The 21688-nt window shown below is 38.3% G+C and overlaps 4 protein-coding genes across 5 annotated transcripts in view; 2 read left to right on the forward strand and 2 right to left on the reverse strand.

Moving 5' to 3' along the window:
• The window catches only part of LOC122093232 (glutathione S-transferase T1-like), a 6074-nt gene extending 4673 nt beyond the window's left edge, over window positions 1-1401 (reverse strand). The window contains exons 1-2 of the mRNA XM_042663514.1: window positions 1191-1401; window positions 293-366 (exon numbers count right to left, since the gene is read on the reverse strand). Coding sequence (XP_042519448.1) covers window positions 293-366; window positions 1191-1258 — 142 coding nt within the window. The 5' untranslated portion in view covers window positions 1259-1401. The remainder of the gene's footprint in view (window positions 1-292; window positions 367-1190) is intronic.
• Window positions 1402-3059: 1658 nt separating this feature from the next.
• On the forward strand, window positions 3060-7809 carry LOC122092654 (transmembrane protein 184C). 2 transcript variants are annotated; one of them, XM_042662881.1, is made up of 5 exons: window positions 3060-3251; window positions 4853-5151; window positions 5244-5366; window positions 6627-6917; window positions 7323-7809. In XM_042662881.1, exons 2-5 carry the CDS (start codon window positions 4885-4887, stop codon window positions 7527-7529), a joined length of 888 nt encoding a protein of 295 aa, XP_042518815.1. In that variant the 5' UTR covers window positions 3060-3251; window positions 4853-4884; the 3' UTR covers window positions 7530-7809. The 2 variants fall into 2 exon arrangements, with proteins under 2 accessions (XP_042518815.1, XP_042518816.1); XM_042662882.1 differs by having other exon boundaries at window positions 3064-3218.
• Window positions 7810-11973: 4164 nt separating this feature from the next.
• On the forward strand, window positions 11974-15506 carry LOC122093813 (uncharacterized protein DDB_G0290685-like). The gene is made up of 2 exons (XM_042664310.1): window positions 11974-12479; window positions 13314-15506. The coding sequence occupies exons 1-2, from the start codon at window positions 12270-12272 to the stop codon at window positions 15189-15191; spliced, it is 2088 nt and encodes a 695-aa protein (XP_042520244.1). The 5' UTR covers window positions 11974-12269; the 3' UTR covers window positions 15192-15506.
• A 257-nt stretch (window positions 15507-15763) lies between these two features.
• LOC122093814 lies at window positions 15764-21097 on the reverse strand. Its single transcript, XM_042664311.1, has 4 exons — window positions 20889-21097; window positions 19901-19971; window positions 16946-17035; window positions 15764-16052 (listed from the first exon to the last, which is right to left on the reverse strand). Exons 1-4 carry the CDS (start codon window positions 21013-21015, stop codon window positions 16029-16031), a joined length of 312 nt encoding a protein of 103 aa, XP_042520245.1. The 5' UTR covers window positions 21016-21097; the 3' UTR covers window positions 15764-16028.
• Window positions 21098-21688: the final 591 nt, after the last annotated feature.

A 21688-nucleotide genomic window follows, 5' to 3' on the forward strand; every position in this document is an offset into this window, starting at 1 on the left:
GGGGGGGTGGGGGGGGAGTGTTTTACCTCAAATTATGAAACTACAAGATAGATCCATTTCAAGAAAGGTCAAATTATTGCATCTGATCTGTACCAGCTCTCACAATCAACATCCAGATACTAGGAAAATCAATTTCTAAACATAAACCTGAACTCGCAAACTCAGATGCAGTAATGACCACAGGTTGCATGATAATTTTATCAATTAGAAATTAAGGATTCAAGACAGAGTGAAAGTAAATATAAAACTAGAACTTGAAAAAAAAAAAAAATCAGATTTTGCATTAACAGACCTATAAAATCAGGCGAATGAGTTTGACGCTTTATGAAGTCCACAGTAATCTCCTCGAAATCGATTCCATTTAACCTAATTCACAAGCAAATGATCAAATCTTCTAGAAAGTTTCAGACATGAAATAACTTATTTTCAAAATACACTGGCAGTTCAAGTAACTGTCAAACATGATCAGAAAAAACAATGAAATGAAGCAACTGAACCGGCCGGTTCATCCCAGGTATAACAAGGGGGTCAATTTCCAGCCCGAACCAATCAAACATTCTGACCAACTGAAACCTATTAGTTCATTTCAGATTGAATCAAATCCTTATTGGTTTGGTTTTGATTGGGTGTTTCTATGAAATCAGGCCAGCTAAAAGCAATAGAAAAAAAAATCGATGAGAAATAATTGGGCAACTGATTCTTACTCGTGGTGTGAATCTTGCATTAGTGTGGGCCAATAAGAGCACACACAAGAGCATCTACATGAAGGACATTTTTAGTTTGATAGGAGTGAGGCAGAAATTTCGCACACCTCTGTGATCGGGTAGCTTTTTTTTTTTTTAATGCGAAACAGACTGAAACCAACTTTTGGCTTAATGGTTTGGTTCAGCTCTATCAGGAAAAGAAAAAACAAAGGAACCAACCGATTGACAGTTAGAACACCTTCTTAACTGAGTCAACTCACTGAGTTGATTCTGGCTCAGTTGTTAACTCATTAAGTTGGTGAATCAGTGACTTGAGTTGAGTTGTCCTTCTCCTTCATTGGTACTTTATAAAGTACCTATCCTAATGATCTACATCAGTTTCCTATGGTCCTTACCTAAAAAAAGGCTAAAACCATTCACAATATTAGGAACCATGATCAAACTTAACCATATATTATGGGCATTAGGACATGTTTGGTTACTTACCTGCAGAAGATAATAAGAGCACGAGCTGGTTGTGACTTACGATCCACATAGAGTTTCAGCTTATTCATTTCTTCTACTTCTTGAACTCCAATCCCTCACCTTGATTTTTCCAATTCCCTCAGTTGCACTCACAGAAGAAGAGGAGAGGAAGAACACTGCTTGGTTTTGCAAATGGGGTTTTGGACTCCTTTCATAGAAGACGACGGTGACTGGGAAAGATTTCAATTTTGAAGGATAAGATTATGGACAAGTGTCGACTCTGGGACGATTGTAGTACAGATGTCCTTTTTGACTTTGAGCAGTACACGTTGTGTTCCATAGCCAGTCGAGGAAATTCTGGGTGTTGCTACACTGTGAATATATGTGTGATAGATTCCAAATCCATGGTCTTTCCTTATGAGAAAGATGCCATTTCACAGCCCCACGAAGAATGTAGGCTTCTGTAGATGGATGAGTCATAATTCATAAAGTGGATGGTGATTCCAAAAATCGAAAACCCAAAGCTGTTTCTGTTCAATGTGGCCAACCAAATGCTATTTTGAGCATAAAAACAGGGAGCCGATCAAGTTTTCGGATGAGAATCATTTTGGTACAAGACTATTATGTACCGATATAATTCATCTAATAACTAATTTGTAGTGGATTTCACCTTTGTAGATCAATTCCTATGAGTAATCAGTTCAGATGAGTCAAAGATTGAGGATCGGTCTCAGCCGATATTAATATGATTAGTATAATATTGATACTTGAAACCATGCTAAGGGGGGAAGCATAGTGGGTAACCTATGACCTGATCAATTGACCAAAACTCCGAGCATACTTTGACATGATGTGTTAAATTGTTAGATCGAATCTCGGACTGCAAGCTTTGACAATTTAGAGACTACAGACGGGTGAATAAGTGCATTTACATACAAGAGACATATAAGTAAACACATTGCTGCTCTAGTTATGCATAGAAAAATTAGAATTCTAGATATAGGACCAATGGTTAATGTTCTCAACTATATCAGTTAATGAAATTTTATTTTCTCATTAAAAAAAAAAAAGGGACACATAATTATACATGGAGATAGATAAGTTGATAATTAATTGAAGGAAAAAAGAACATTCCTTGATCACAAGGCCCTTGCATTAGCGTGTGGGCAAATGAGAGGTCACAAATGGGGATCATCAAAGGTTTGTTTTTTTGTATTCCACAAGGGTGGGGGCATTATTCCATTGTCTTATATATCTAGGTCAAGGGCCAAATGGTCAGGTAGAGTTCTTTTTTCTTTAATTGAATTTAAATATAAAATGTGACAGTATGTACATCTTATCCAACATTCAGTTGGTAATCAACTGTCCACGTGGCTAAAAAAATGATGAACTTCCTTAAAAAGATTATCAAGATGAACCATCCCAATGTCTATGAACTTTTGCGACTTGAAATGATAAGAATTGTGATTGAGTAGATCCCAAGGATGGATTGGCAAATGTCCAGTTTCACGGAAAATGAGTTGGTCTCTAGAGCATGGTTCTAAAATTCGAGCTAAATGAAAAGTATCGGTCGACTCAGAATGGTATTGACCATGATGATCCTAATGTTTTTTTTATTCTGATCCACGTGTACGATTCAAATATAAAATAGCAAAAAATCAACCAATACGACTCAAACAATTTGAAAATGGTTTTGACCTTGACCAATCGCGTGAGCCTTGACCGTTCCGATGGTATCAAAATGGTGTTTTGTTCTTTAATAAAGGAAAAGTAAATATTTTTAAAAGTAGGGATAAAAAGGTAAAATTGATAAACTGAAGAGATCACGGAGATCACGTGGCACGGGAAGAGTGGCAGTGCACTACTGCCAAGTTCGCAGCCATCATTGACGAGTCTGATTTCAATAATGGAGGAAAAACAAGGATTTATGGACGGATCTTCTCCAGCGCGCCTGCACGTCGTACAAAGAAGCAGGAGCTTATCGAATTTCTAAAGTTTATTGTTTCGTCTTCTCTTGACGATCGCAATCCATTACTTGCAGAGCTCGCTGTGAGTGATATCCGTTTCTTCAACTTTTTCTAGGTGATTCTCTTTTGCCAACATTATGTTCTTGCAGTTCAAAACTAACATTTGATGAATTATGTAGCTCGATATGTTCATTTGTTTGACAAATCGAGAGTGAACTTCTCGATGTCTTGAAAACTTGTGGTTTCATTTTCTGGTGGTTTTGAGCGTCATATAATCGATCCGATCTTTCTGTAATTGCTTGTATATGCTTCTAATTTTTGTAGAAATAGGGCAATGGGAAATCTAAAGAAGTTGAGGCAAATCTTAATTTTAACTTCTTTATGGATAAAAGTTGACAAATCTTAATTGTGATTCGTAAGGTTGGAAATCAGAAAACCCAGTAAATGTGTTCCCTTTTGATGGATTTTCTGTCAGATGCATTTGATTTTCACATATTTGTTCCTTCGACATGGTTTTCTTTACTATGACTTTTCCAGATCTCGAGTAAAAGTGGTACTTACATTATAGTAAACACTCTGGTAACTTGCAAGTGAGAGATCGTCCTCACTATAACAGGATGCAAATTTTCCGGAAGAATGATGGTCGCTTCTAAATTATTTACTTCTTATAACCCTGACATGGTTTTTGCATCTTGGAATGCCGAGTTTTAGCAATTCAATGACACCTAGTAAGGCTTAAACTGACCAATATATTCAATGCTCAAAATTATGTGCCAAATTCAATTAGGTTCACATAATGTACATTTTTTCTTGGGCGCGGGGTTGAGTTGGGTTGGGGGAGGGGGGAGGGGGGAGGGGGGAGGAGGAGGAGAGGTTGGTAAAACATGTACTCAATTTCTTATGTTCATTTGCATGCAGATTAACTGAATCCTGAGGTTTGAAGATGTGATTCTTTTCACTGAACCCGAAACACAACTGTGGCTTATAAAGACACTGGTTATTATCTCCCTGTAGTCTGCTAATTGTCATGTATCTTTACAAGCATTTAGTTATATAATTTATGAGGAAAGCCGAATAGAGAGACAGATAAAACAATGGGGTTTATGCAGTATAGACCTTTTGGCTTTTTCATTGGATTTAGGCTCTTTCAACCAAAAGAGAAAAAAAAAAAAAAAAAGGATTTGTGCCCTGGCTATTTGCTTGCTGGCTTAAGAGTCAAAGATACATGAGAAAGGCCTAAATTGTTCATGGTATTACTCAAATATTTTGGGCTGCTTGGCTTACTGATAATTGTCTGTAGTTTTAAGTGGGGCATTTGGAGGAATCTGATTAGTACAGACACAATGCATTCTTGCCAATCACAGACTCCAGTATGATTGGTGGTTTCTTCTTTTATGGGAAGTCTGTGTTTGGATTAAACCATATAAATAAACTGGCTATGATTGTTCCTTAATTATTTCAATTGGATGCATAAATAAGAGAAATCTTATTTCTTTTAGAATGTGTAATCTTGCTTTCTGCTGTTTTCTCTGGATGATATCAGAAGTTATCTTTACAAGCTACTTCTTTGTTATTTATCCATATTTCTCTTTTCTTTTTCTTTTTTCACTAAGCTTTTGTGTATATATTACCCAAAACAATTTCTTATCTACATTTAGGAATCAGGATTTTGCTCAACTTTTTGGATCCTTAAGAAGCCTGAACACCATTTTGCAGGTCTTGACTTTGGATCGTCTCAGCAATAAAAAATGATTGATATAAGTAAATTGGACCGGGGACAACTTACTCTTTTAGGATCTGGGGTCTGTGTTATGTTAACAATGCATTTTACTGTACAGCTCCTATCCCAGCATCTTTTTTACTGGAAAAACCCAAAGGAACAAAAGGCCATACTGATCATCATCCTCATGGCACCCATATATGCCATTGACTCCTTTGTCGGCTTGTTAGATGTCCGGGGAAGCAAGACATTTTTCTTGTTCTTGGACTCTGTTAAGGAATGCTATGAGGCTTTGGTAAGTCCGTTCCACTCGGTTGTGAAATAATTTAAACATAAAAGCTATATTTTCTCATCATGTTGATAAGATTCTGAAAATGTTACTTGCAGGTGATTGCCAAGTTCTTGGCTTTGATGTATAGTTACTTGAATATATCTATTAGCAAAAACATAGTTCCTGATGAGATTAAAGGAAGAGAGATTCACCATTCATTCCCAGTGAGCCTTTTCCAGGTGAGCAACCAGTTCTCTTGTTATGAGATTTTGTTAGGCTTTGTTATTCCATTCAAGAAGATACAAGTGGTGTCCTAAAGCCAGTGAAGTTTCAATCTGTTTGTCTGAATTTTAATTTAAATTGTGATTCATTAAATGAGCCATTGCAGACTGAGATGTGGAATGGTACTTAGAGGGTTTGGATTTCTGATTTGAAGTAGTTTCTTCTGTCGTACTTTTTGGATCTTTGATTCATGCGCACACAAACACATGCTCACAGTCTGAGAGGGAGAGATTTCCATAGTGTGTTATTTAATTTGGTCTTTGTTTTGGTAGGAATTAGTTCTAGATATCATATATTTTTAAGAAGGCATTCCAACATTATAATGGGGTTATTATGATGTGTTTAGGAGACCTCCCCCCCCCCCCCAACCCCGAACAAAGGTTTTTCAATATATATATATATATATATATATACAATCAAGAGTCTTTAGGAGTCTCTTGATTAGGGAGTAGAGTTCATAGAAAATCCAAACAATTGTTGTAAAAATAGGTCATAGGTTTTGGAGAATTTTTATTTTCCTTGGGGCAAAAACTCTTGATTTTCTTGGATTAGCATATTATAGCTAGTGATCAAATCCATTTGTCAATTTTTTTCCTTCTCCAGTTTGAAGGTTGGATTTTCTATTTCTCAGGTTAGGGCTTCTTCTTTTCTTTGCCCCGTTCCCTTTTCTTGTGGGTAGGGCTTATTTTTCTTTTCTCCCCTCTCCCCACCTGGCCCTTTTCTTGTGGGTAGTTTTTGTACCTTTGTTCACACAAATATGTCTGCATGGTATTTGGTATTTTACAAGATATGTTTGTCAAACAATTTAGTTTGACATATCTGTGTGATATAAAAAGAATGTGCTTAACGTAAAACCAATGTTTATGACATTAGTAAAGGGTATGTAAGTGGTAATTGGAAACAGAGACATCAGGTAACATGTATCCAATTCAACCAAATGCTTGATTTTTCCTTGTTTCATACAATATAATTGACTATGAAATCAATTGGCCCTGTTGAACTCTGCCAAGAAATCAAAATTTATTATGAACAATTAAGAGTACTCCAGATGTTGAATGTTGTGAATTTTTTAGCATCTAGTGGATCATAATGTGAATTTAGAATTTGTTATTTCTTGCCCACAACACCATGGAACACTTATAAGGGCTTGTCAGCGAAGTAGTTAGCTTTTTGGAAGAAATGGATATATATTTGAAACATCTTTCTACAAATTGCAGCCACGGACCGTCCGTCTGGACCATCACACATTGAAGCTCCTTAAATACTGGACTTGGCAGTTCGTTGTCATTCGGCCCGTCTGCTCTGTGCTGATGATAGCATTTCAGCTTCTTGGGCTTTACCCCAGTTGGCTCAGCTGGACATTCAGCATCATTCTCAATATTTCTGTTTCGATGGCTCTGTATTCCCTTGTGCTCTTTTACCATGTGTTTGCAAAGGAGCTGGAACCCCACAAGCCCCTCTCCAAGTTCTTGTGCATTAAAGGGATTGTATTCTTCTGCTTCTGGCAGGTAAATTTCACATCCCAACTCCTTGCAATTTCGTAAAAGCTTTTTGAGCACTTTGAAGGATCAAGTTCCTGAAAGAAACACTTAGTAGTTGGTACCTCCTCACATCATCCATCTCTCTCTCTCTCTCTCTCCTCCCCCCCCCCCTCTCTCCAAAAAAAAGAAAAGAAAAAAGGTCTTTCAATCACCGGCTACCCAAATGATTGGTGGTAATAATCATGGTTACTGGTTAAGGTTTATTTACAGATCCATGCAGTTCACAGCAAAAAACAATAAAAAAAAATGGCATGTCTAAGGGGGAAAGTTGCTTCTGGCCTCCCATCCTTTTTTTAACACTTATTTCTTCTTGTGAAAATGGAGTTTTTCCATGACTTGTATTCACAAATGGCTTTCTTTGACTGTTTCTAGGGAGTTGTGCTTAACATCCTAGCTGCGATGGGCATCATTCGATCTCATCATTTCTGGTTAGATGTAGAGCAAATTGAGCAAGCCCTGCAAAACGTCCTGGTGTGTCTGGAGATGGTTGTCTTTTCAGTTCTCCAGCAGTATGCTTTCCATTTTGCACCTTACAGTGGAGACGTGGCATCCAAGATGCGAAACAAGAAATACGAATAATCCAGGTGAATTGAACAATGTAGTTGGGCGGTTAATACATATGCAGTATTGCATTTGAGATGTTGTATCTGTAGTATTGTCGATATTGGTGGTTTAACAATGTCATCCCACTTGATTCAGTCCAATGAAGTGGTCATTTTGAACTAGAGTTATTCATCAGCACACCAGGGGGAGAGGGTTGATGGGGTGGATTACTAAACTAGAACTTCAATATTAAATAGCAATTAGTCTTGTGATAAAATCTTTTTGTAACAAGTTATATAGATCTGTGCTTTTAACCTGTGCTCCTGATTTTTTCATGGCTAATTGTTTAGATTGTCGCATACATGTGTGATAGGACATATTCACATAAGTTATCTAGATTAAGTTTTCCTTCATTCAAATCCTCTGTGGGGAGTGATAGTGAGGATTCATCGGCTGGGAGGGCCTTGGCATGCACCCAGTTGTTGGATCCTCACCATTGCTCACTGCTTCACCGCAGAGGATTTTTTTGGCCCCATGCAAGAAGGAATTCTTTACCTATTGGTGATGTGACAATGAGAGTGAGTTATAATATCCTCATTCACTCCCCCCTCTTAGAAATTGGTAGATTTGATCGTCGATCCCCTTGTGAAAACTAGAGTTGGGGAATATTTGGGTTGATTTTTATCGATTTCTCATCAATCTCATAATCGATTTTGATCCAAATTATGCGTTTTTAAAGTCGGATGGAAATTATATTTTTCCATGCCAATCTAACAGAATCAATGATTATAGTGAGGTGATTCTTTTTTCATCACGGGTGAAGGGGAACTCGGTCCGAAGTTATCCTCTCTGCGTGATGTAGATTAATTACCAAAATAGGCTTATTTTATTAGGAATAAGCCTAGGATTGGGTTCTATACATGTTAGGCCTTTGATCTCATGTGTTTTGAGTGTAATAGACCACTTTTATGGGTTCTAAAAGGGGGGCTCTAAGATTGAGTACGGGATTGTTAGTTAGTTTTCATTTTCATTAGTTTCCTTTTTAATTGGGCTTGATTTGAGTTATATTTGTTTCCTTAGGAGTCAAGTTGTTAATTGAGTCTAGTCATTAGTAGTTAGTTTCATTTTTCAACTAGTTTCTAATTTCAGTTTTTAGTAACTATTGTATTAGGAGAATATTTGGTTTCCTTTTTAAGGAACCTTCTATTTTGTAATTCCCTCCCCCATTAACATTATAAATAAAGAAGAGGAGACTCCTAAAAGCCTAAAATGATTTTGATAAAAAGATTAATGGTTGTTGTTATTGTCTTCTTCATGAAGAGTTGTCTTGTGTTTGATCAAGATTGAAGGAATTGGTGTTTGATCCAATTGACTCTTTGCGGCGTGAAGTCCAAGAGGTCTCTTCAACTATTCTTTCTTTCTTTTCAAAGTTAATTGCAAAGTTCTTCAAACCAGATAAGGGATCTGAACTGCTTTTGATTTCTGGTTCTGGAAATCTCAAGTTTCTCTCCTGCTGCTGGTTAGTCAATTTGTTTGGTGTAATCTCTGTTTCAGAAATTCCAAATTCTGGGTTTGAAAATTCTGGTTTACAAGGACTGTTTGACTCTTACTTCTGGACTGTTGTTTGCTACCTAATTTTGGGTGATTATTGGTTGTTCTCTGGTTTATAAAATCCTGCAGTCTTAGGTCTGGTTTGGTTGTCCAATCCATCCCTACATTACTGCGAAGGCAAATGCGAGAGGTGGGAGTATCCATCGTAAGGAATCACAAAATCTCACAGCTACTTACCAACACCTCCTCATCCACATTTCCTATTACAAACAATTTGCTCGTTCTTAAAATTAATCTCAAGACCCTGGATCAATTCAAACAACCTCGGGGTGGGATTAGTGTGTATTTCTTTTTTGTTTGATGAGGGTTCTTCAATTTGCTTCTTTTAAACTTGCATTAGGCTGATTATGATGTTATCAGATCTTTGTACTCTTATAATATTTCAGTATTAAGGTTTCCTTTTGGATTTTTTTTTTCTAGTACTCATAGATGCTTGTGAAGGTCTGTGTCGGATTTAGATCATATCCAATTCTTAATTGTGCAATTCTCTTTATGCACGTGACACTTGTACATTTTCAAAATCGAATGGTTGTAGAAGTTTAAGTAATTTGAAGTGTTGAAATTGATTTGAATCTCAAAAAACTTCTACAACCATTGAATTTTGAAAATATACATAAGTAACATGCACAAAGAGAATTAGACAAGAATTATATGATTAAAAATTGGAGAGGATCAGATCTGCCAGCATTGCAAGGAGCATGTGTGAAGAGACTCTTCCAGGCTTCCACATTCTAGAATACACATGGAGATTTATATGGATGAAGGCGTGAAAAACTGATATTGTTTAGTTCACATCCTGAGTACCAATATGTTCACCTACACATACATGATAGGTGCCAACATTTATTTCATTTTTTTGCATTTAAAAGGTGAAAAAAAAAAGAGAAAAAGATCCTCTCCAATTATATATTGAGTCGCTCAATTAACCATCCAATAGCTGAACGGACCTAAGGATGCGCGTCCATCTGTTGATATGTGTGTTAGAGTCCTCTAACTGTTGGATGACTAATTAGACACTAATTGTTGGTGTACGATGTCTTGTATTCCGTCGCAGTTTAATTCAAGGAGTACTGGTGTAGCACCTCGACAAGCAGGACGATAGTTCTGCTAATCAGTTAGTGGGCCGTGGGGGGTTGCAAAGGGGGCAGGAGGCCCCTGCATAGCAGGGGGTGTAAGGGGGCCTCGAATTTTTATTTGAGGGTAATTGTGTACTTTTCGGATTAGGGTTTTTCGCTATATATTTATAGCAATGGTTTCTTTCTCTTTAATGTAAGCAATACCGAGAGGTGTGAGGACGAGCGATGTAACCCTATTCTCCATTGATAGTGAAGCAGGATCTTATCTCACTGGGAACGTAGACAATCTTGCAGAACCCCATAAAATCCGTGTGCATTATTTATTTTATTTTTCCATTATCTTCTGCATCATTTTAAGGTTGCGTTTCTACACTGATTATATATGAAAACAAAGAAACGAGCATTGGGACATTAAAACTTTGTATGTAAATATAGGTCAACGTACTTACAGAGGATCTATCCTCATAGTAATGGGTTTAAAAGAGTAGCTGAGTACCCGCCCTTGGCTCTCCTTGTAATCTCCGACTGTTTATTCATGTTTGCCATTAGGGGCATGCGTTTGACTGGAACTAGAAACTGCCCCAACTCCCCTCCACTTCGTCAGCCTTAATCAATGCAAAGAACACTTTATTTGATAATTAAAAAACTTCACCTTCACCTTCCCCAACTGGCCAGTAGTGGCCACTACCTCCCACAATTCAAAGAGCTCTATTCCCTATAAGCGGAAAGTATAAACACTCCTCCATTTAGTACTCCTCCATCCACTTTCTTTCTCTCATTATACCTAACATAATTGGGTGGATAAAAGCCTAAAACACAAGGGAGAAATTTCCTCTTACTGACTTGTTAAGGGGTTAATCAAAGCTGTGTTTGGTATACATATTTTTGAATACATTCTATGTTGATAATGCATTTTCAAGAAATCATGTCATATAAAAGTCTTTTATCTATGATCTTAAACATTTAGACTCATTATTTATTTAATATGTATTGATCATCTTATCCTCTCAACCTCAACATTTTGTGAACCTTGAGCACCCCACATCCTGAATATCTCAATTCTAAATCGTAGTTAAAGAGAATGAACTATAAAACTATACTCAGAAAGCCTTTGGAAACATATAAGGAATAGAACACTCCCTGATCTCATGGCTCCCATGCCAAGACACAGAGGGCAACGAAAGGATGCCCCCAACCCTGTAACGACAACAAACTCAGCCTTATTCCAAGTTAATGGGATCGGCTAAATGCCCCCAACCCTATGAAACCCAAAAAACCCATCCCATGTTGATAACCCATTTGTGTGTCGTCAGGCTGCACAATTAAAGAGTATTCTTTTCCCCAAATCATATAAAGGACTTTTTGAAATTAAGGCTAAGATTAGTATGATTTCTTGAAATGCATTATCAGGGTAAAATGCATTCTTGACATGCATACCAAACGCTGCCTTAAGATTCAATTTTTCAGCTCATATCTTTATTTTAATCTATTTGCAAAATTTCCCCCATTTTAATTGTTCTCAACAACCCCTCTCCTTCCACCAAAAAATATAAAAATCCCTCTTCTTGAAGGTTGTGCTTGAACCCCACAACTTACACGTTATGTATGCCATGGACATATGGTCATTTGGGTACCTTTACTTCTAAACTAGGGAAGACACAAGAGATCAGAAGTCATTAACCTTCTGACTTCTGTTAATTTTGGGAACACTATATACTCCATGAAGAAGAAAAAACTAATAAGAACAAACATTTTTCCTTTTGCCTTGAACTTCAAATCGGCAAAATATCACAAGAATCAGCACCCTTGCTGACAATATTCCCAGCCTTTCTTCCACCTTTCTTCCTCCTTTGGCTTACACGTTTCCCACTGTGGGCCTCTTGTAGACAGACTACACATCTTCACAAAGCAATTTTGCAAGTGTGCAATCGAGAAAGGGAGATGTCCTAACAAGGAAGGGATGAGACCCATTTAGCCTTATTACCTGACAAGAAGGAGACTTCTCCTGCCTTCCTACCTTTACTTCTAAATCTCCCTTACAAGACAGAGACTTGTTCTGCTTTCCTTCTTCTTTGTTCTTGATTCAGAGATGGCTTTGAAGGGGGGCACTTCAAAAGGGTATGGACATAGCAATAGCAGTGGAAACAGGGGAAGGGCGTATGGGATACTGCTACTGCTGGCGTTTGGGGCGGCAGTGTTGGGGGTGATGCTTCTCCACAAGCTTAGGGAGAGACGCGTCTTCGACCTACTCCTCAGAGACAAGGACCGTGAGCTCCTTTCCCTTCAGTACCTCCTTCAGGTATACCCATGTCTTCTATATGATCTCTTCATATCATCCTATAATCTTTATATGCCATACATGCACTACTCTTACTTCAATTCATCTCTCTAGCTTTGTAATCTTCAAGATGTTTTCAACCCTTTAATCATAACCCATATTACCATTGCAAATCTGAGAAAATGAGCCCTTCACAGGGGAGCTGTAGCTGTAACTTGGGCAGGTTCAGGCAGAACAAGATGAGGCCTTGGTTCAGCCTGCAATGTTATAACCCAACCCCCTGGGCCAGGTTTTCTGGGTGAGCTACAAGAGAAATCAGAACAAAATTCAATCAACAAGGAATCCTCCATGCCTGTGGCTGCCCAATTAGTATACACATGCTGGTTGCCTGGCCATGAATTCTATTACCCACCATTAATTTATCTCCCACTGTATGTAAGCTGTCAAAACTCTGAAATTTTTAATTATAAGAAGGCCAAATGCCCAAAGGATTGGGTGGTGTGATGAACATGCAGAGAAATATCCCTTTTGCATGTTGGAGTTCCATGGAAAAATGCCCGATCCAACACCGGATGTGAGTAGTGATCTATACGGACTTTGGCTTTTGGCACCTTTTCTTTAATGGCTAGCTTTTAAGGGTGAGTTCTACCCGTGTCCTAACAAGTGATATTAGAGCCATGAACTAATCATTGCAGTGCAGTTTTTGTGGGTGGGTTGATGCAAAATTGTATACTTTATTATAACTATAAATGCACAATCTTTCTCCTTTACCAATAGTTTGTGTAGGAACCTTTTTAGCGCTGGTTCTCCATTTAGTGTAATAAAGCTTATTATGCTTCTCCTTTATATACGCAGAAGCAAAGAATTACTACCAAAGAAGCGAAAAGAAAAATGGAAGAAATGAAAGCAAAGATATTCTCTCTTAGGACGCAAAAGACACAACTCAACAACAGGATTGGGGATATGCAGTCTGTGACAACTTCCCTTAAACAGGAGCATATGGCATTGGAATCAGCACTCGAAAAATTGCAGAATGAGAACAGAGTTCTAAGAGTAAAAGATGTAAGCTCAGACAGGGAGAATCCTGAGATGATAGCTCTAAGAGAACTTTTGAAGCAGAAGGAATCAGAAATTCAAGAGATGAAGCTCCGTCTTGAGAAGCCTACCCAAATCTGGTCAGTAAGTGCTGATGATCCGTCAAAACCACCAGTAAATTTGGCCACAACAGGGACCACAGTAGAGGAGAATGAAAATGAGGTCAGTATGAGTAAAGAGGAGAATGTCACTGCTGAATACCAGCAACTGCAAGAGTCTATGAATGTGAAAGATGGACAAAATTCAACAGATAGGAATGGAGCTGAAAATGGAACGGCAGTAGAAGGCGGGAACAAGACTGTAATTTCCAGAGAAGAGCTGTTGAAGATATTGGATGATAATCCAGTTGGTGAAAATACGACGCAGAGAGGTGCCTCCATGCTGGATTCTACACAGAGAGGTGACAATGGTGAAAATAATGCAGATGAGCATCAAGGAGAGGGTCAAATTGAAGGAGGTGGGGAGTCAGTAAAGCCCAAGGTTTCTCAAGAAGACGGGGATCCTAAAGTAAGGGACCAGAGTAACGGGAATCAAGTAAAGAAGGATGAAAATTCTCATGATGGTGAGCATTTGAAAGTTGGTGATGGAGAAGTCATAAAAGACGATCATGGGGCCATAAGAGATGGAGAATTACAAAAACCCAAGAATCCTCAAGACAGTGATGGTCAGGAACACAATGTAATTTCAAAGGGTGAGATGAAGTTGGAAGTGAAGCCTGATGTCTCTCAAATTGGTGCAACTTCTAGAGCAAGAAGCCGGTCTAGAAGTAAGAAGGGGCAGAGGAGACGGCGAATGATATCTAAAAAGAGGGAACTGGAGAAGAGTGGAAACTCTAAGGAAGCTTTGAGAGATGGACATGATCAGGAAAATGCAGTTATAAGAGAAGAGCAGGGAGGTGGGCACTCAGAAATGCCTGACGAGCCCAAAAATGAAGTCCTGGGAATAACAACCAACACTGAGAACCAAGAGGCATTGGAGGGTGGAGAAGGAGCTGATTCTAATACCAGAAGGGTGGAGATAGGTTTGATTGGGAAAGATGGGATGGGGATATCTTCAGAGAGTGAGTTGTTGAAGCCCCATGATCCTCAACATCATGAAGATGCAGAAAGTAATGATACAGCTGATGGAATCGGGAAAGAACAGGAAACTTCTCAACTGAAGCCACAGGAGTCTGAAGATGGAGAAGAAGGGTTGACAATGGACAGCATCAAGAGTGAAGCCGGCCAACTTGCTGATGATGCCATTGAACAGAAATTGGATGTCGGAAGACCACAAGAAGATCAAGAAGAAAGTACTGATACATCTAATGAAATCGGGAAAGAACAGGAAACTTCTCAACTGAAGCCACGGGAGTCTGAAGATGGAAGAGAAGGGTTGACAATTGAACAGAAATTGGACGTTGGAAGACTGCAAGAAGATCAAGAAGCCAGTGCTGTCAAAAAATTAGAAGACAGAGGTGCCACTGGAAAGGATGCTGATAGAAATGAAGAGGCAGAGAATATGGAGGTTGATAGTGCTGGCGAGCAGACAGAGAAAAATGCAGAGACTGAAGATGACAACCCCAGCGTTCTTGATCTCGAGTTGGACGATATAGAAGAGCACGGGCATGAGAATACCACCGAGGAGGAAGAGTTCTAGACTTCTAGTTTCATGTCGGTATAGCTTTGTTATGTGCAAAGTAAGAAAGGTTTGTCATTGCATTAGTTCAATGCTTTTAAATCTTTAATGTTACATTGCTTTTCATGGTTTTAAGTATCAGGATCATGGGTGTATCTCCCTTGGATCGGTGTCAGCCATTCCATATCGGTATTGCCGGTTGCCAATCTGAGATTTACCTCAAGTTGCCATTGTAAAAGAATCAATTGTATCACCCTTGGATCTTACACACCATATCGGATCTAAGTTCAAAAACAGAGGAAATAAACTATAGATCACTTTCGTTTTCTTTTCCGATGTCTTTCTCTTCTCAAGGTGTGCTCAGTGGTTGAAAGGTTATGGAGAGGGTAACATGACATGTAGAATTATAGAGATGAGGAATTCCACCAAAGATGAAGCTGAGACAAGTTCAGTTATAAGCCCAGTGAGAACCAGATAGGGAGCTTAAAAGGAAAGGCTTAGTACCTTTTCTTGAATATAGGATCATTACCAAAAAACATCTTCCTGCTCAATGTGGATAACATTACCAAAAAAAAATCAAGGCACAGTTAAACTTGTGAAAAACGATTATCTTAGGACCATTATAACATAAATTTCGGCGAACTCAATAATTCACATGGACAAAAGCAAATAAAGGAAAGTGGCCCTTTTATCATCATATCCTCCTCCCCTGGAATCATGGACAAAAAATGCCCAAAACTGGATTGTCTCACAACAAATAAAAATATCCTCTGCCTACGGATGATGCAGTCCTATCTAATACTTTATTTCCAGGTGCAACCAAGTATCACAGAAACTGCCAGAAAGCTCCCAATTGTTCTAGTGTGATGCTTCTGCCACTATCTGCAAGAGAGATGAAAGGAGTTAGGCAGTAGAGAGAGTGTATCTTGCAAATCAGTAGTGGGAGAGTTCTCCTGTCCTTAATTTGACACTATACCAAATCAGGGTTTTGACTAGTCATGCAATCTACAGTTATTTTCCATCATGCCTTGCCACAAGGCAGAGTAGGTGATTACCTGGGATCATAGTTGTCACAGTGCCTAAGCAAACCAAGGTAGTCAAGGGGGGTAAAATTCAAGACAACTGCAGCAAGGCGCCAGTCCAGGCAAAGCCGCCTGGACACCTAGCTATGCTTGGGATAGATGACCCCAACACATTTCACGATGAAATTTCAGCCACAAACAAGTAGGGGAAGTGCAGTGAGACCAAGTTGTAACAATTAAACAGAAGCGGAAAATAAATTTCATAGAATGGGAGTTTTGCTTGTTTTAGCCCAAGATTTGACCAGTAAATTGGTATATATTCCTCCATCACAAAGGCCACCAAGCATCTCTCCCTGGGCCACATGACCAGGGGGGGGGGGATGATGTAACTGTAACAATGTCAACTTATAGTTATAAAATCTAGTTTTATGCATATAAGATGGAAAATATATATATATATATATATATATGATCTATTAATCTTTACCAGAGCTTTCAACATCCCAATATATTACCACAATGCAGCAGCCCATTAATTAGCGGGATAAGATACAATTCCCAACAGGTTTCCATGCTCCCTTTGCACTCATCCATTTCATCAGTTTAAAGGAAAAAGACTCCCCATTAAACTGTTATGTATGGTAAAAAGCTAGAAAAGCATGGAGATTCCCCAATGCCAACATTACAGGTGTTAATATTTGAGAAATAATTATTACAGCTCATACTTTCAGAAGTAAAAGTATAACCAATTACCTCATCCTTCTTGTCTTTCTTGCCTCCGGTAAAGAACTTGTAGCTCCCAAAGATAAGTAAGCCCCAGCCAGATAGAGAAACAATCACAAACTGCACAGGATTGGATCCACCCATAATTATTTGATCATAACAGTTCTACATTTAATCCTTCGTAAAATAAGAGGATTTCAAACAAAACGTGTGTAACATCTCATAAGGAAGTGGAACTAAGAAAACAATGTCACATAACTTCGTCCAGGAAAATAGTATATTTAGATATACAGACTTCTGATTTATGGCGTGCCTCAAGAAAACAGGTAATTAGAAACCTGAAACCCTAATGACTTAGTGGGACTGATATGTTTTTGGCATCATGCTCCTTTTGGGCCAAGGGAGCAGGTTCATATGGAAGGCAACTCTACTTGCTACATTGTGGTCTTTGGAATGAGTGGAATGTACCATTTTTTTTTTCTGGGATGTGTTTCGTTCTGAATTGAAAAATATAGAGAGAATTAAAGACGAGGGTGGCACATTGGGCAATGGCTGACCACCTCTCCATAGGCATGCTTCATAATCTTTTTTGTTGACGGATAGGGACAACACAATCATAGTTGTTACGGTGCAAATCGATCCAAGGCGGTGGAGGGGTAGCTAATCAATTTGGCAATGAATCGCCTGTTATGGCGTTGCCATGGCGGTGAAATCGCCCATGTGTCATTTTTTATTTTTCCTATTTTCTAAAGTTATTTAGTATGCTACTTTTTTATTTCCCCTATTTTCTAAAGTTATTTAGCATCCTACAAGCCTACAATATATACCCTATAACATATAAAACCAACATTAAGCAACATCAAATCATCAAAAATCAACATAACCCTATCAAAATCACCCTGCATTTTACAAAAAATCGACCGCCTAGTGAATCAGGCATGACCTGGCGCCCATGGCGACTCCTATCAGCCAATGGCGACTGCCATTTGTGAGTCACGTAAATCGTAGCACTGCCATGAACTTTTTTTCCACCAGGACACCAAATCGCCGCCTTGACGACGCCTAGGCGACTATGAACACAATAAACTTTATTTCAATGTCTCATAAGAAAATTAATCCAATATGGGATCAAGGGCGAGAAATTTTGTTCCATCCCCCATAGGATGTAGTATTGTAGTTTAATTGAATTTTGATGCTCCTCACTAAGGAAATCCAAGCCTACGAGGGGCGGAGGGGTGAATTGATCACACAACGGTGTTGTGTTGCGACCTACTAAGGTCCAATAGGTTTAAAAATTCTATTAAAGAACTTTCTAATATTCGGATGGACTAGAATTTGCCATTAGAGAGGATTTCAACAGCTTCATGGCAGAGGATGATTCAACTGCTGACATCACTTAGCTATCCTCCAAAGGTGATTCGACCAGTAAAATTTCTTGGCCATAATTCAAGGATGATTCAGCTATCACCATTTTTTGGATGTTGTCAAATAAAGAGAGGCCATGGAGATATGCCCATGTCATTAGGGACATACAAAATATGGCTTTTCAGGAAAAATACTAATTTCATTGGAAGCCAGGTCAGGCAATGATTTGGCAGATTCCCTGACCAAGGATGGAGTTACCAGATTGAATTAGAGTTCAGGGAATTCCTATCCATTGGCTGATTTTATCTCTTACTTCTTCCCATTGCATATAATGTGAAGGGTGGATGATGACATGGCCAATTTTGGTGTATATTCTTGTTTTACTATCTAATAAAATGCCATCAATTATCAGAATATGAGGTCTACAGAAACTAGAAAACCCAGTTCCTCCATCCATTATAACTGAAAATCAGAACGCTTAATAATAATTTTCCCCCTCCCTTATTCTTCACTCTGTATGGGTTGCATCTTTTATAGTTTATAAGCAATTCAATAAAAAGGATGACCCACTTGTCAGACCATTATGTATTCTATATTGCTCTCATTTTCTATCAAGTAATTTCAGGCATATTTGAAATTAAACATGGATGGTACAATAAACCAGACTAGCCTTGACTCATGAGTTTGGCTTGCCTGCAACTAGGCAAGTCAAATCTAAGTTTTCCATTTTACTAACCATCATCAATGTCAAGCTTAATATATAATTGGGTAATAAATTCAGAAAATAATCAGAAACTGATGAGGCCAAATTTTACTAATAACTGATTCATCAAAGAACCGTCAGTTTATTTTTTATTTTTTTTTTTATTTTTTATTTTTTTTTGGGGGGGGGGGTTTGGGGGTTCGGGGGGCATTGTCCAAGCTGAACAAGTAAATAGCCAAGAAAATCTCTGAGAATAGTCTTCCCTTCAAAGAGAAAAGGGAGGGACAAGTATCTTTGATAGTGCAGGGGAAGATGATGTAGGGAACCAGAAACCCAGCAGTGATGGTTCCATCAATCACAGACTTGGTTTCAAAATGGTAATTTTATATAATTGAATAAGCTAGAATCTATCATGTGAAGTCAACATTCAAAAATTTTATTCCATGAGTTTGGATTATTAAATGAAACCTAAAAATCTCCAGAGTTAGATTAAATAAATACTTTTTACATTAAAATGATAATGATTCAACTTGAACCTTATATCAGAGAAAAGAAATCCAAAAGAGCACCTTACTACACAATCAAAGTGCAGAAAGAAATTATAATGCGATGAACAAGCAAGGTCTCAATTATGACATGCCCAGACAAGAGGGAATAATAAAAATAGAATCCAGACCCATATCTTACCTACTTTCAGAGCTAGCATTCAAAGTTCAAAATTGGAACTGGAAGAAATAGAATAAAAGTATAGAACCACAAGCATAAAACTGAACAAATAAAATAGTTTGTTCTCAAACTCAAACCTACTCATTTGGAGAAGAAAAATAATTGCTCATCATCTTGAAGAAACTAAAAAATGAGTTTATTATAAGTATAAAACGACAAATCAGCCTCAACTGTAACAAAAGAATACTCACATGCTCTTCCTTCCATTTTGATGGGCTCATAGGGTCTTGCCAACAGTTCACCTTTGCGGGTCCATGATGATCTGCATTGCAGTGAATAAGCATGTTAATGACTCATGAAGTTTATGAATAGTTAAGGAAGCACTAAGGATACCTCTTAATCAGATTCATAAAACTTTCAGCATTTCAAGGACAGTAAGACCCCATATACATGGATATATACCCAAAAATAGCTAATGCATATTTTACGTAGTAGCAGAGTCCATAAAAACGAACAGAAAGGAAAAAAGAAAAGAAATAATGGAAGGGAAGTAAACATTTTCATTACTTAAAAACCTTGTCCTAATACTGAAAAGAAATTAACGAAATCCACAAACAGACAACGTAGACAAAAGTCTATAATTATGAGTATATAATCATTCCTCCTCTACCCCGCCCTAGATAAATTCTGGCCAATGACTCCGTTTACAATTAAATTTCAATTAAAGAGTATTAATTCACTATTACTTCTCTTGTATACGTTAATTTCCACAAGCGCAAATAATTCAGACTCAGTCATCCATATCGTTTCAATAGTCAACGAGGTCCCAAAGGAACTGGAGGTCCAAGCAGCTCCCCCGCCCAAAAAAAAAAAAGACAAAAAAGGGATTTTTCTCTTCCGTTTGTCTGTCAGATCTTCACAAAGGGGGGAAAGGTCAGTCTTTGCTTATCTTTGTTACGCATATTGATAATGGAACTGGACCCCCTCCCCCATTAACCGATCCAACAACAGCGGTCACCGGTGATCATCTATATGGTTTTCATTCAGACGTAATTCACATTCCGCTAATTTTTTGTTTTTTGCACGCAAAGGGACAAATTAAAATTAAAACCACAGAAAATGTTTGAAAATATGAATATCTGTGAATGAGATCTACGTTCATATGATGAAGAAACAAAATAATCGAGATTCTGATATGAATCAGAGAGAGAGGTTGAGGAAAGGGAATGAGATATTTACCTCCACCACCTGAGAGACCACGGCGCTGGATTAACCTAGCAGATTGAGCCACCGAAGTCACCGATGTCCGAGAGGAAATCCGAGCTAGAGATGCGGCTTGACGAGCCGCTGCTGCCCAGGCTGCCATCCTTCGAGGTTTTCTTTCAGAAGGCAATGTAAACCAGAGAGAGAAAGAAACAACAGAGTTCGACTGAGGACTGAGCGTCCGAGAATGCCCTTTTATTTTGCTCTTTTTTTTCTGTGGACGAAAATGACCCTGTCCTTTTATTGCTAGGCCAAGGCCCATGCCCCATGGGCATTAGATCCCGGCCCAAGGAATGTTAAGGAAAGGGTCAACGCTTTGCTTTTGAAAAAAAGGGTAAACATCACTCTCCAGTCCCCTCTCCTGAACTAAAGCGAAATATCAATTGAATTTACCATCTTTGCGAAAATATTACTCCCCTCCCCTACAAGAAAAATATGTTATTTAACATCCCTCAACCGTTAGTTTTGATTGTTAAATCAAGTTAATTTTTTCATAATCCTCAAAATACCCTCCTAAACATGAAATACATATTATACCCTTAATGAAATGAACCCTCCTCCCCGTAACGCTTTCTCTCTAAACTCTACGAAACTATACCGCCCCTCTTCTTCTCCGTCTCTATTGAACTATTCCCTTTTGAGTTCGATGGCAGTCAGCGAGTCTTTGAGTAAGGCTCAATACCCCCTGCCCCTCCCACTTCTCAGTCTCTGTTGATCGGCCTTATAATCGAAAGTTCTTGCTCATTTCTCCTCTTCTTCTTCTTCTTCTTCTTCTC

This window comes from Macadamia integrifolia, chromosome 11 (assembly GCF_013358625.1).
Source record: "Macadamia integrifolia cultivar HAES 741 chromosome 11, SCU_Mint_v3, whole genome shotgun sequence".
NCBI classification, from domain to species: Eukaryota; Viridiplantae; Streptophyta; class Magnoliopsida; order Proteales; family Proteaceae; genus Macadamia; species Macadamia integrifolia.

Coding starts and splice junctions, on each gene's coding strand:
- LOC122093814 (XM_042664311.1), bottom strand. CDS start 21,015: ATGGCAGCCTGGGCAGCAGCGGCTCGTCAAGCCGCATCTCTAGCTCGG. Junction 17,036..19,900: donor CAAAATGGAAGGAAGAGCAT/GTGAGTATTCTT, acceptor AATCCTGTGCAG/TTTGTGATTGTTTCTCTATC. Junction 16,053..16,945: donor AGAAAGACAAGAAGGATGAG/GTAATTGGTTAT, acceptor TCTCTCTTGCAG/ATAGTGGCAGAAGCATCACA.
- LOC122093813 (XM_042664310.1), top strand. CDS start 12,270: ATGGCTTTGAAGGGGGGCACTTCAAAAGGGTATGGACATAGCAATAGC. Junction 12,480..13,313: donor CCCTTCAGTACCTCCTTCAG/GTATACCCATGT, acceptor TTATATACGCAG/AAGCAAAGAATTACTACCAA.
- LOC122092654 (XM_042662881.1), top strand. CDS start 4,885: ATGATTGATATAAGTAAATTGGACCGGGGACAACTTACTCTTTTAGGA. Junction 5,152..5,243: donor AGGAATGCTATGAGGCTTTG/GTAAGTCCGTTC, acceptor TGTTACTTGCAG/GTGATTGCCAAGTTCTTGGC. Junction 6,918..7,322: donor TATTCTTCTGCTTCTGGCAG/GTAAATTTCACA, acceptor GACTGTTTCTAG/GGAGTTGTGCTTAACATCCT.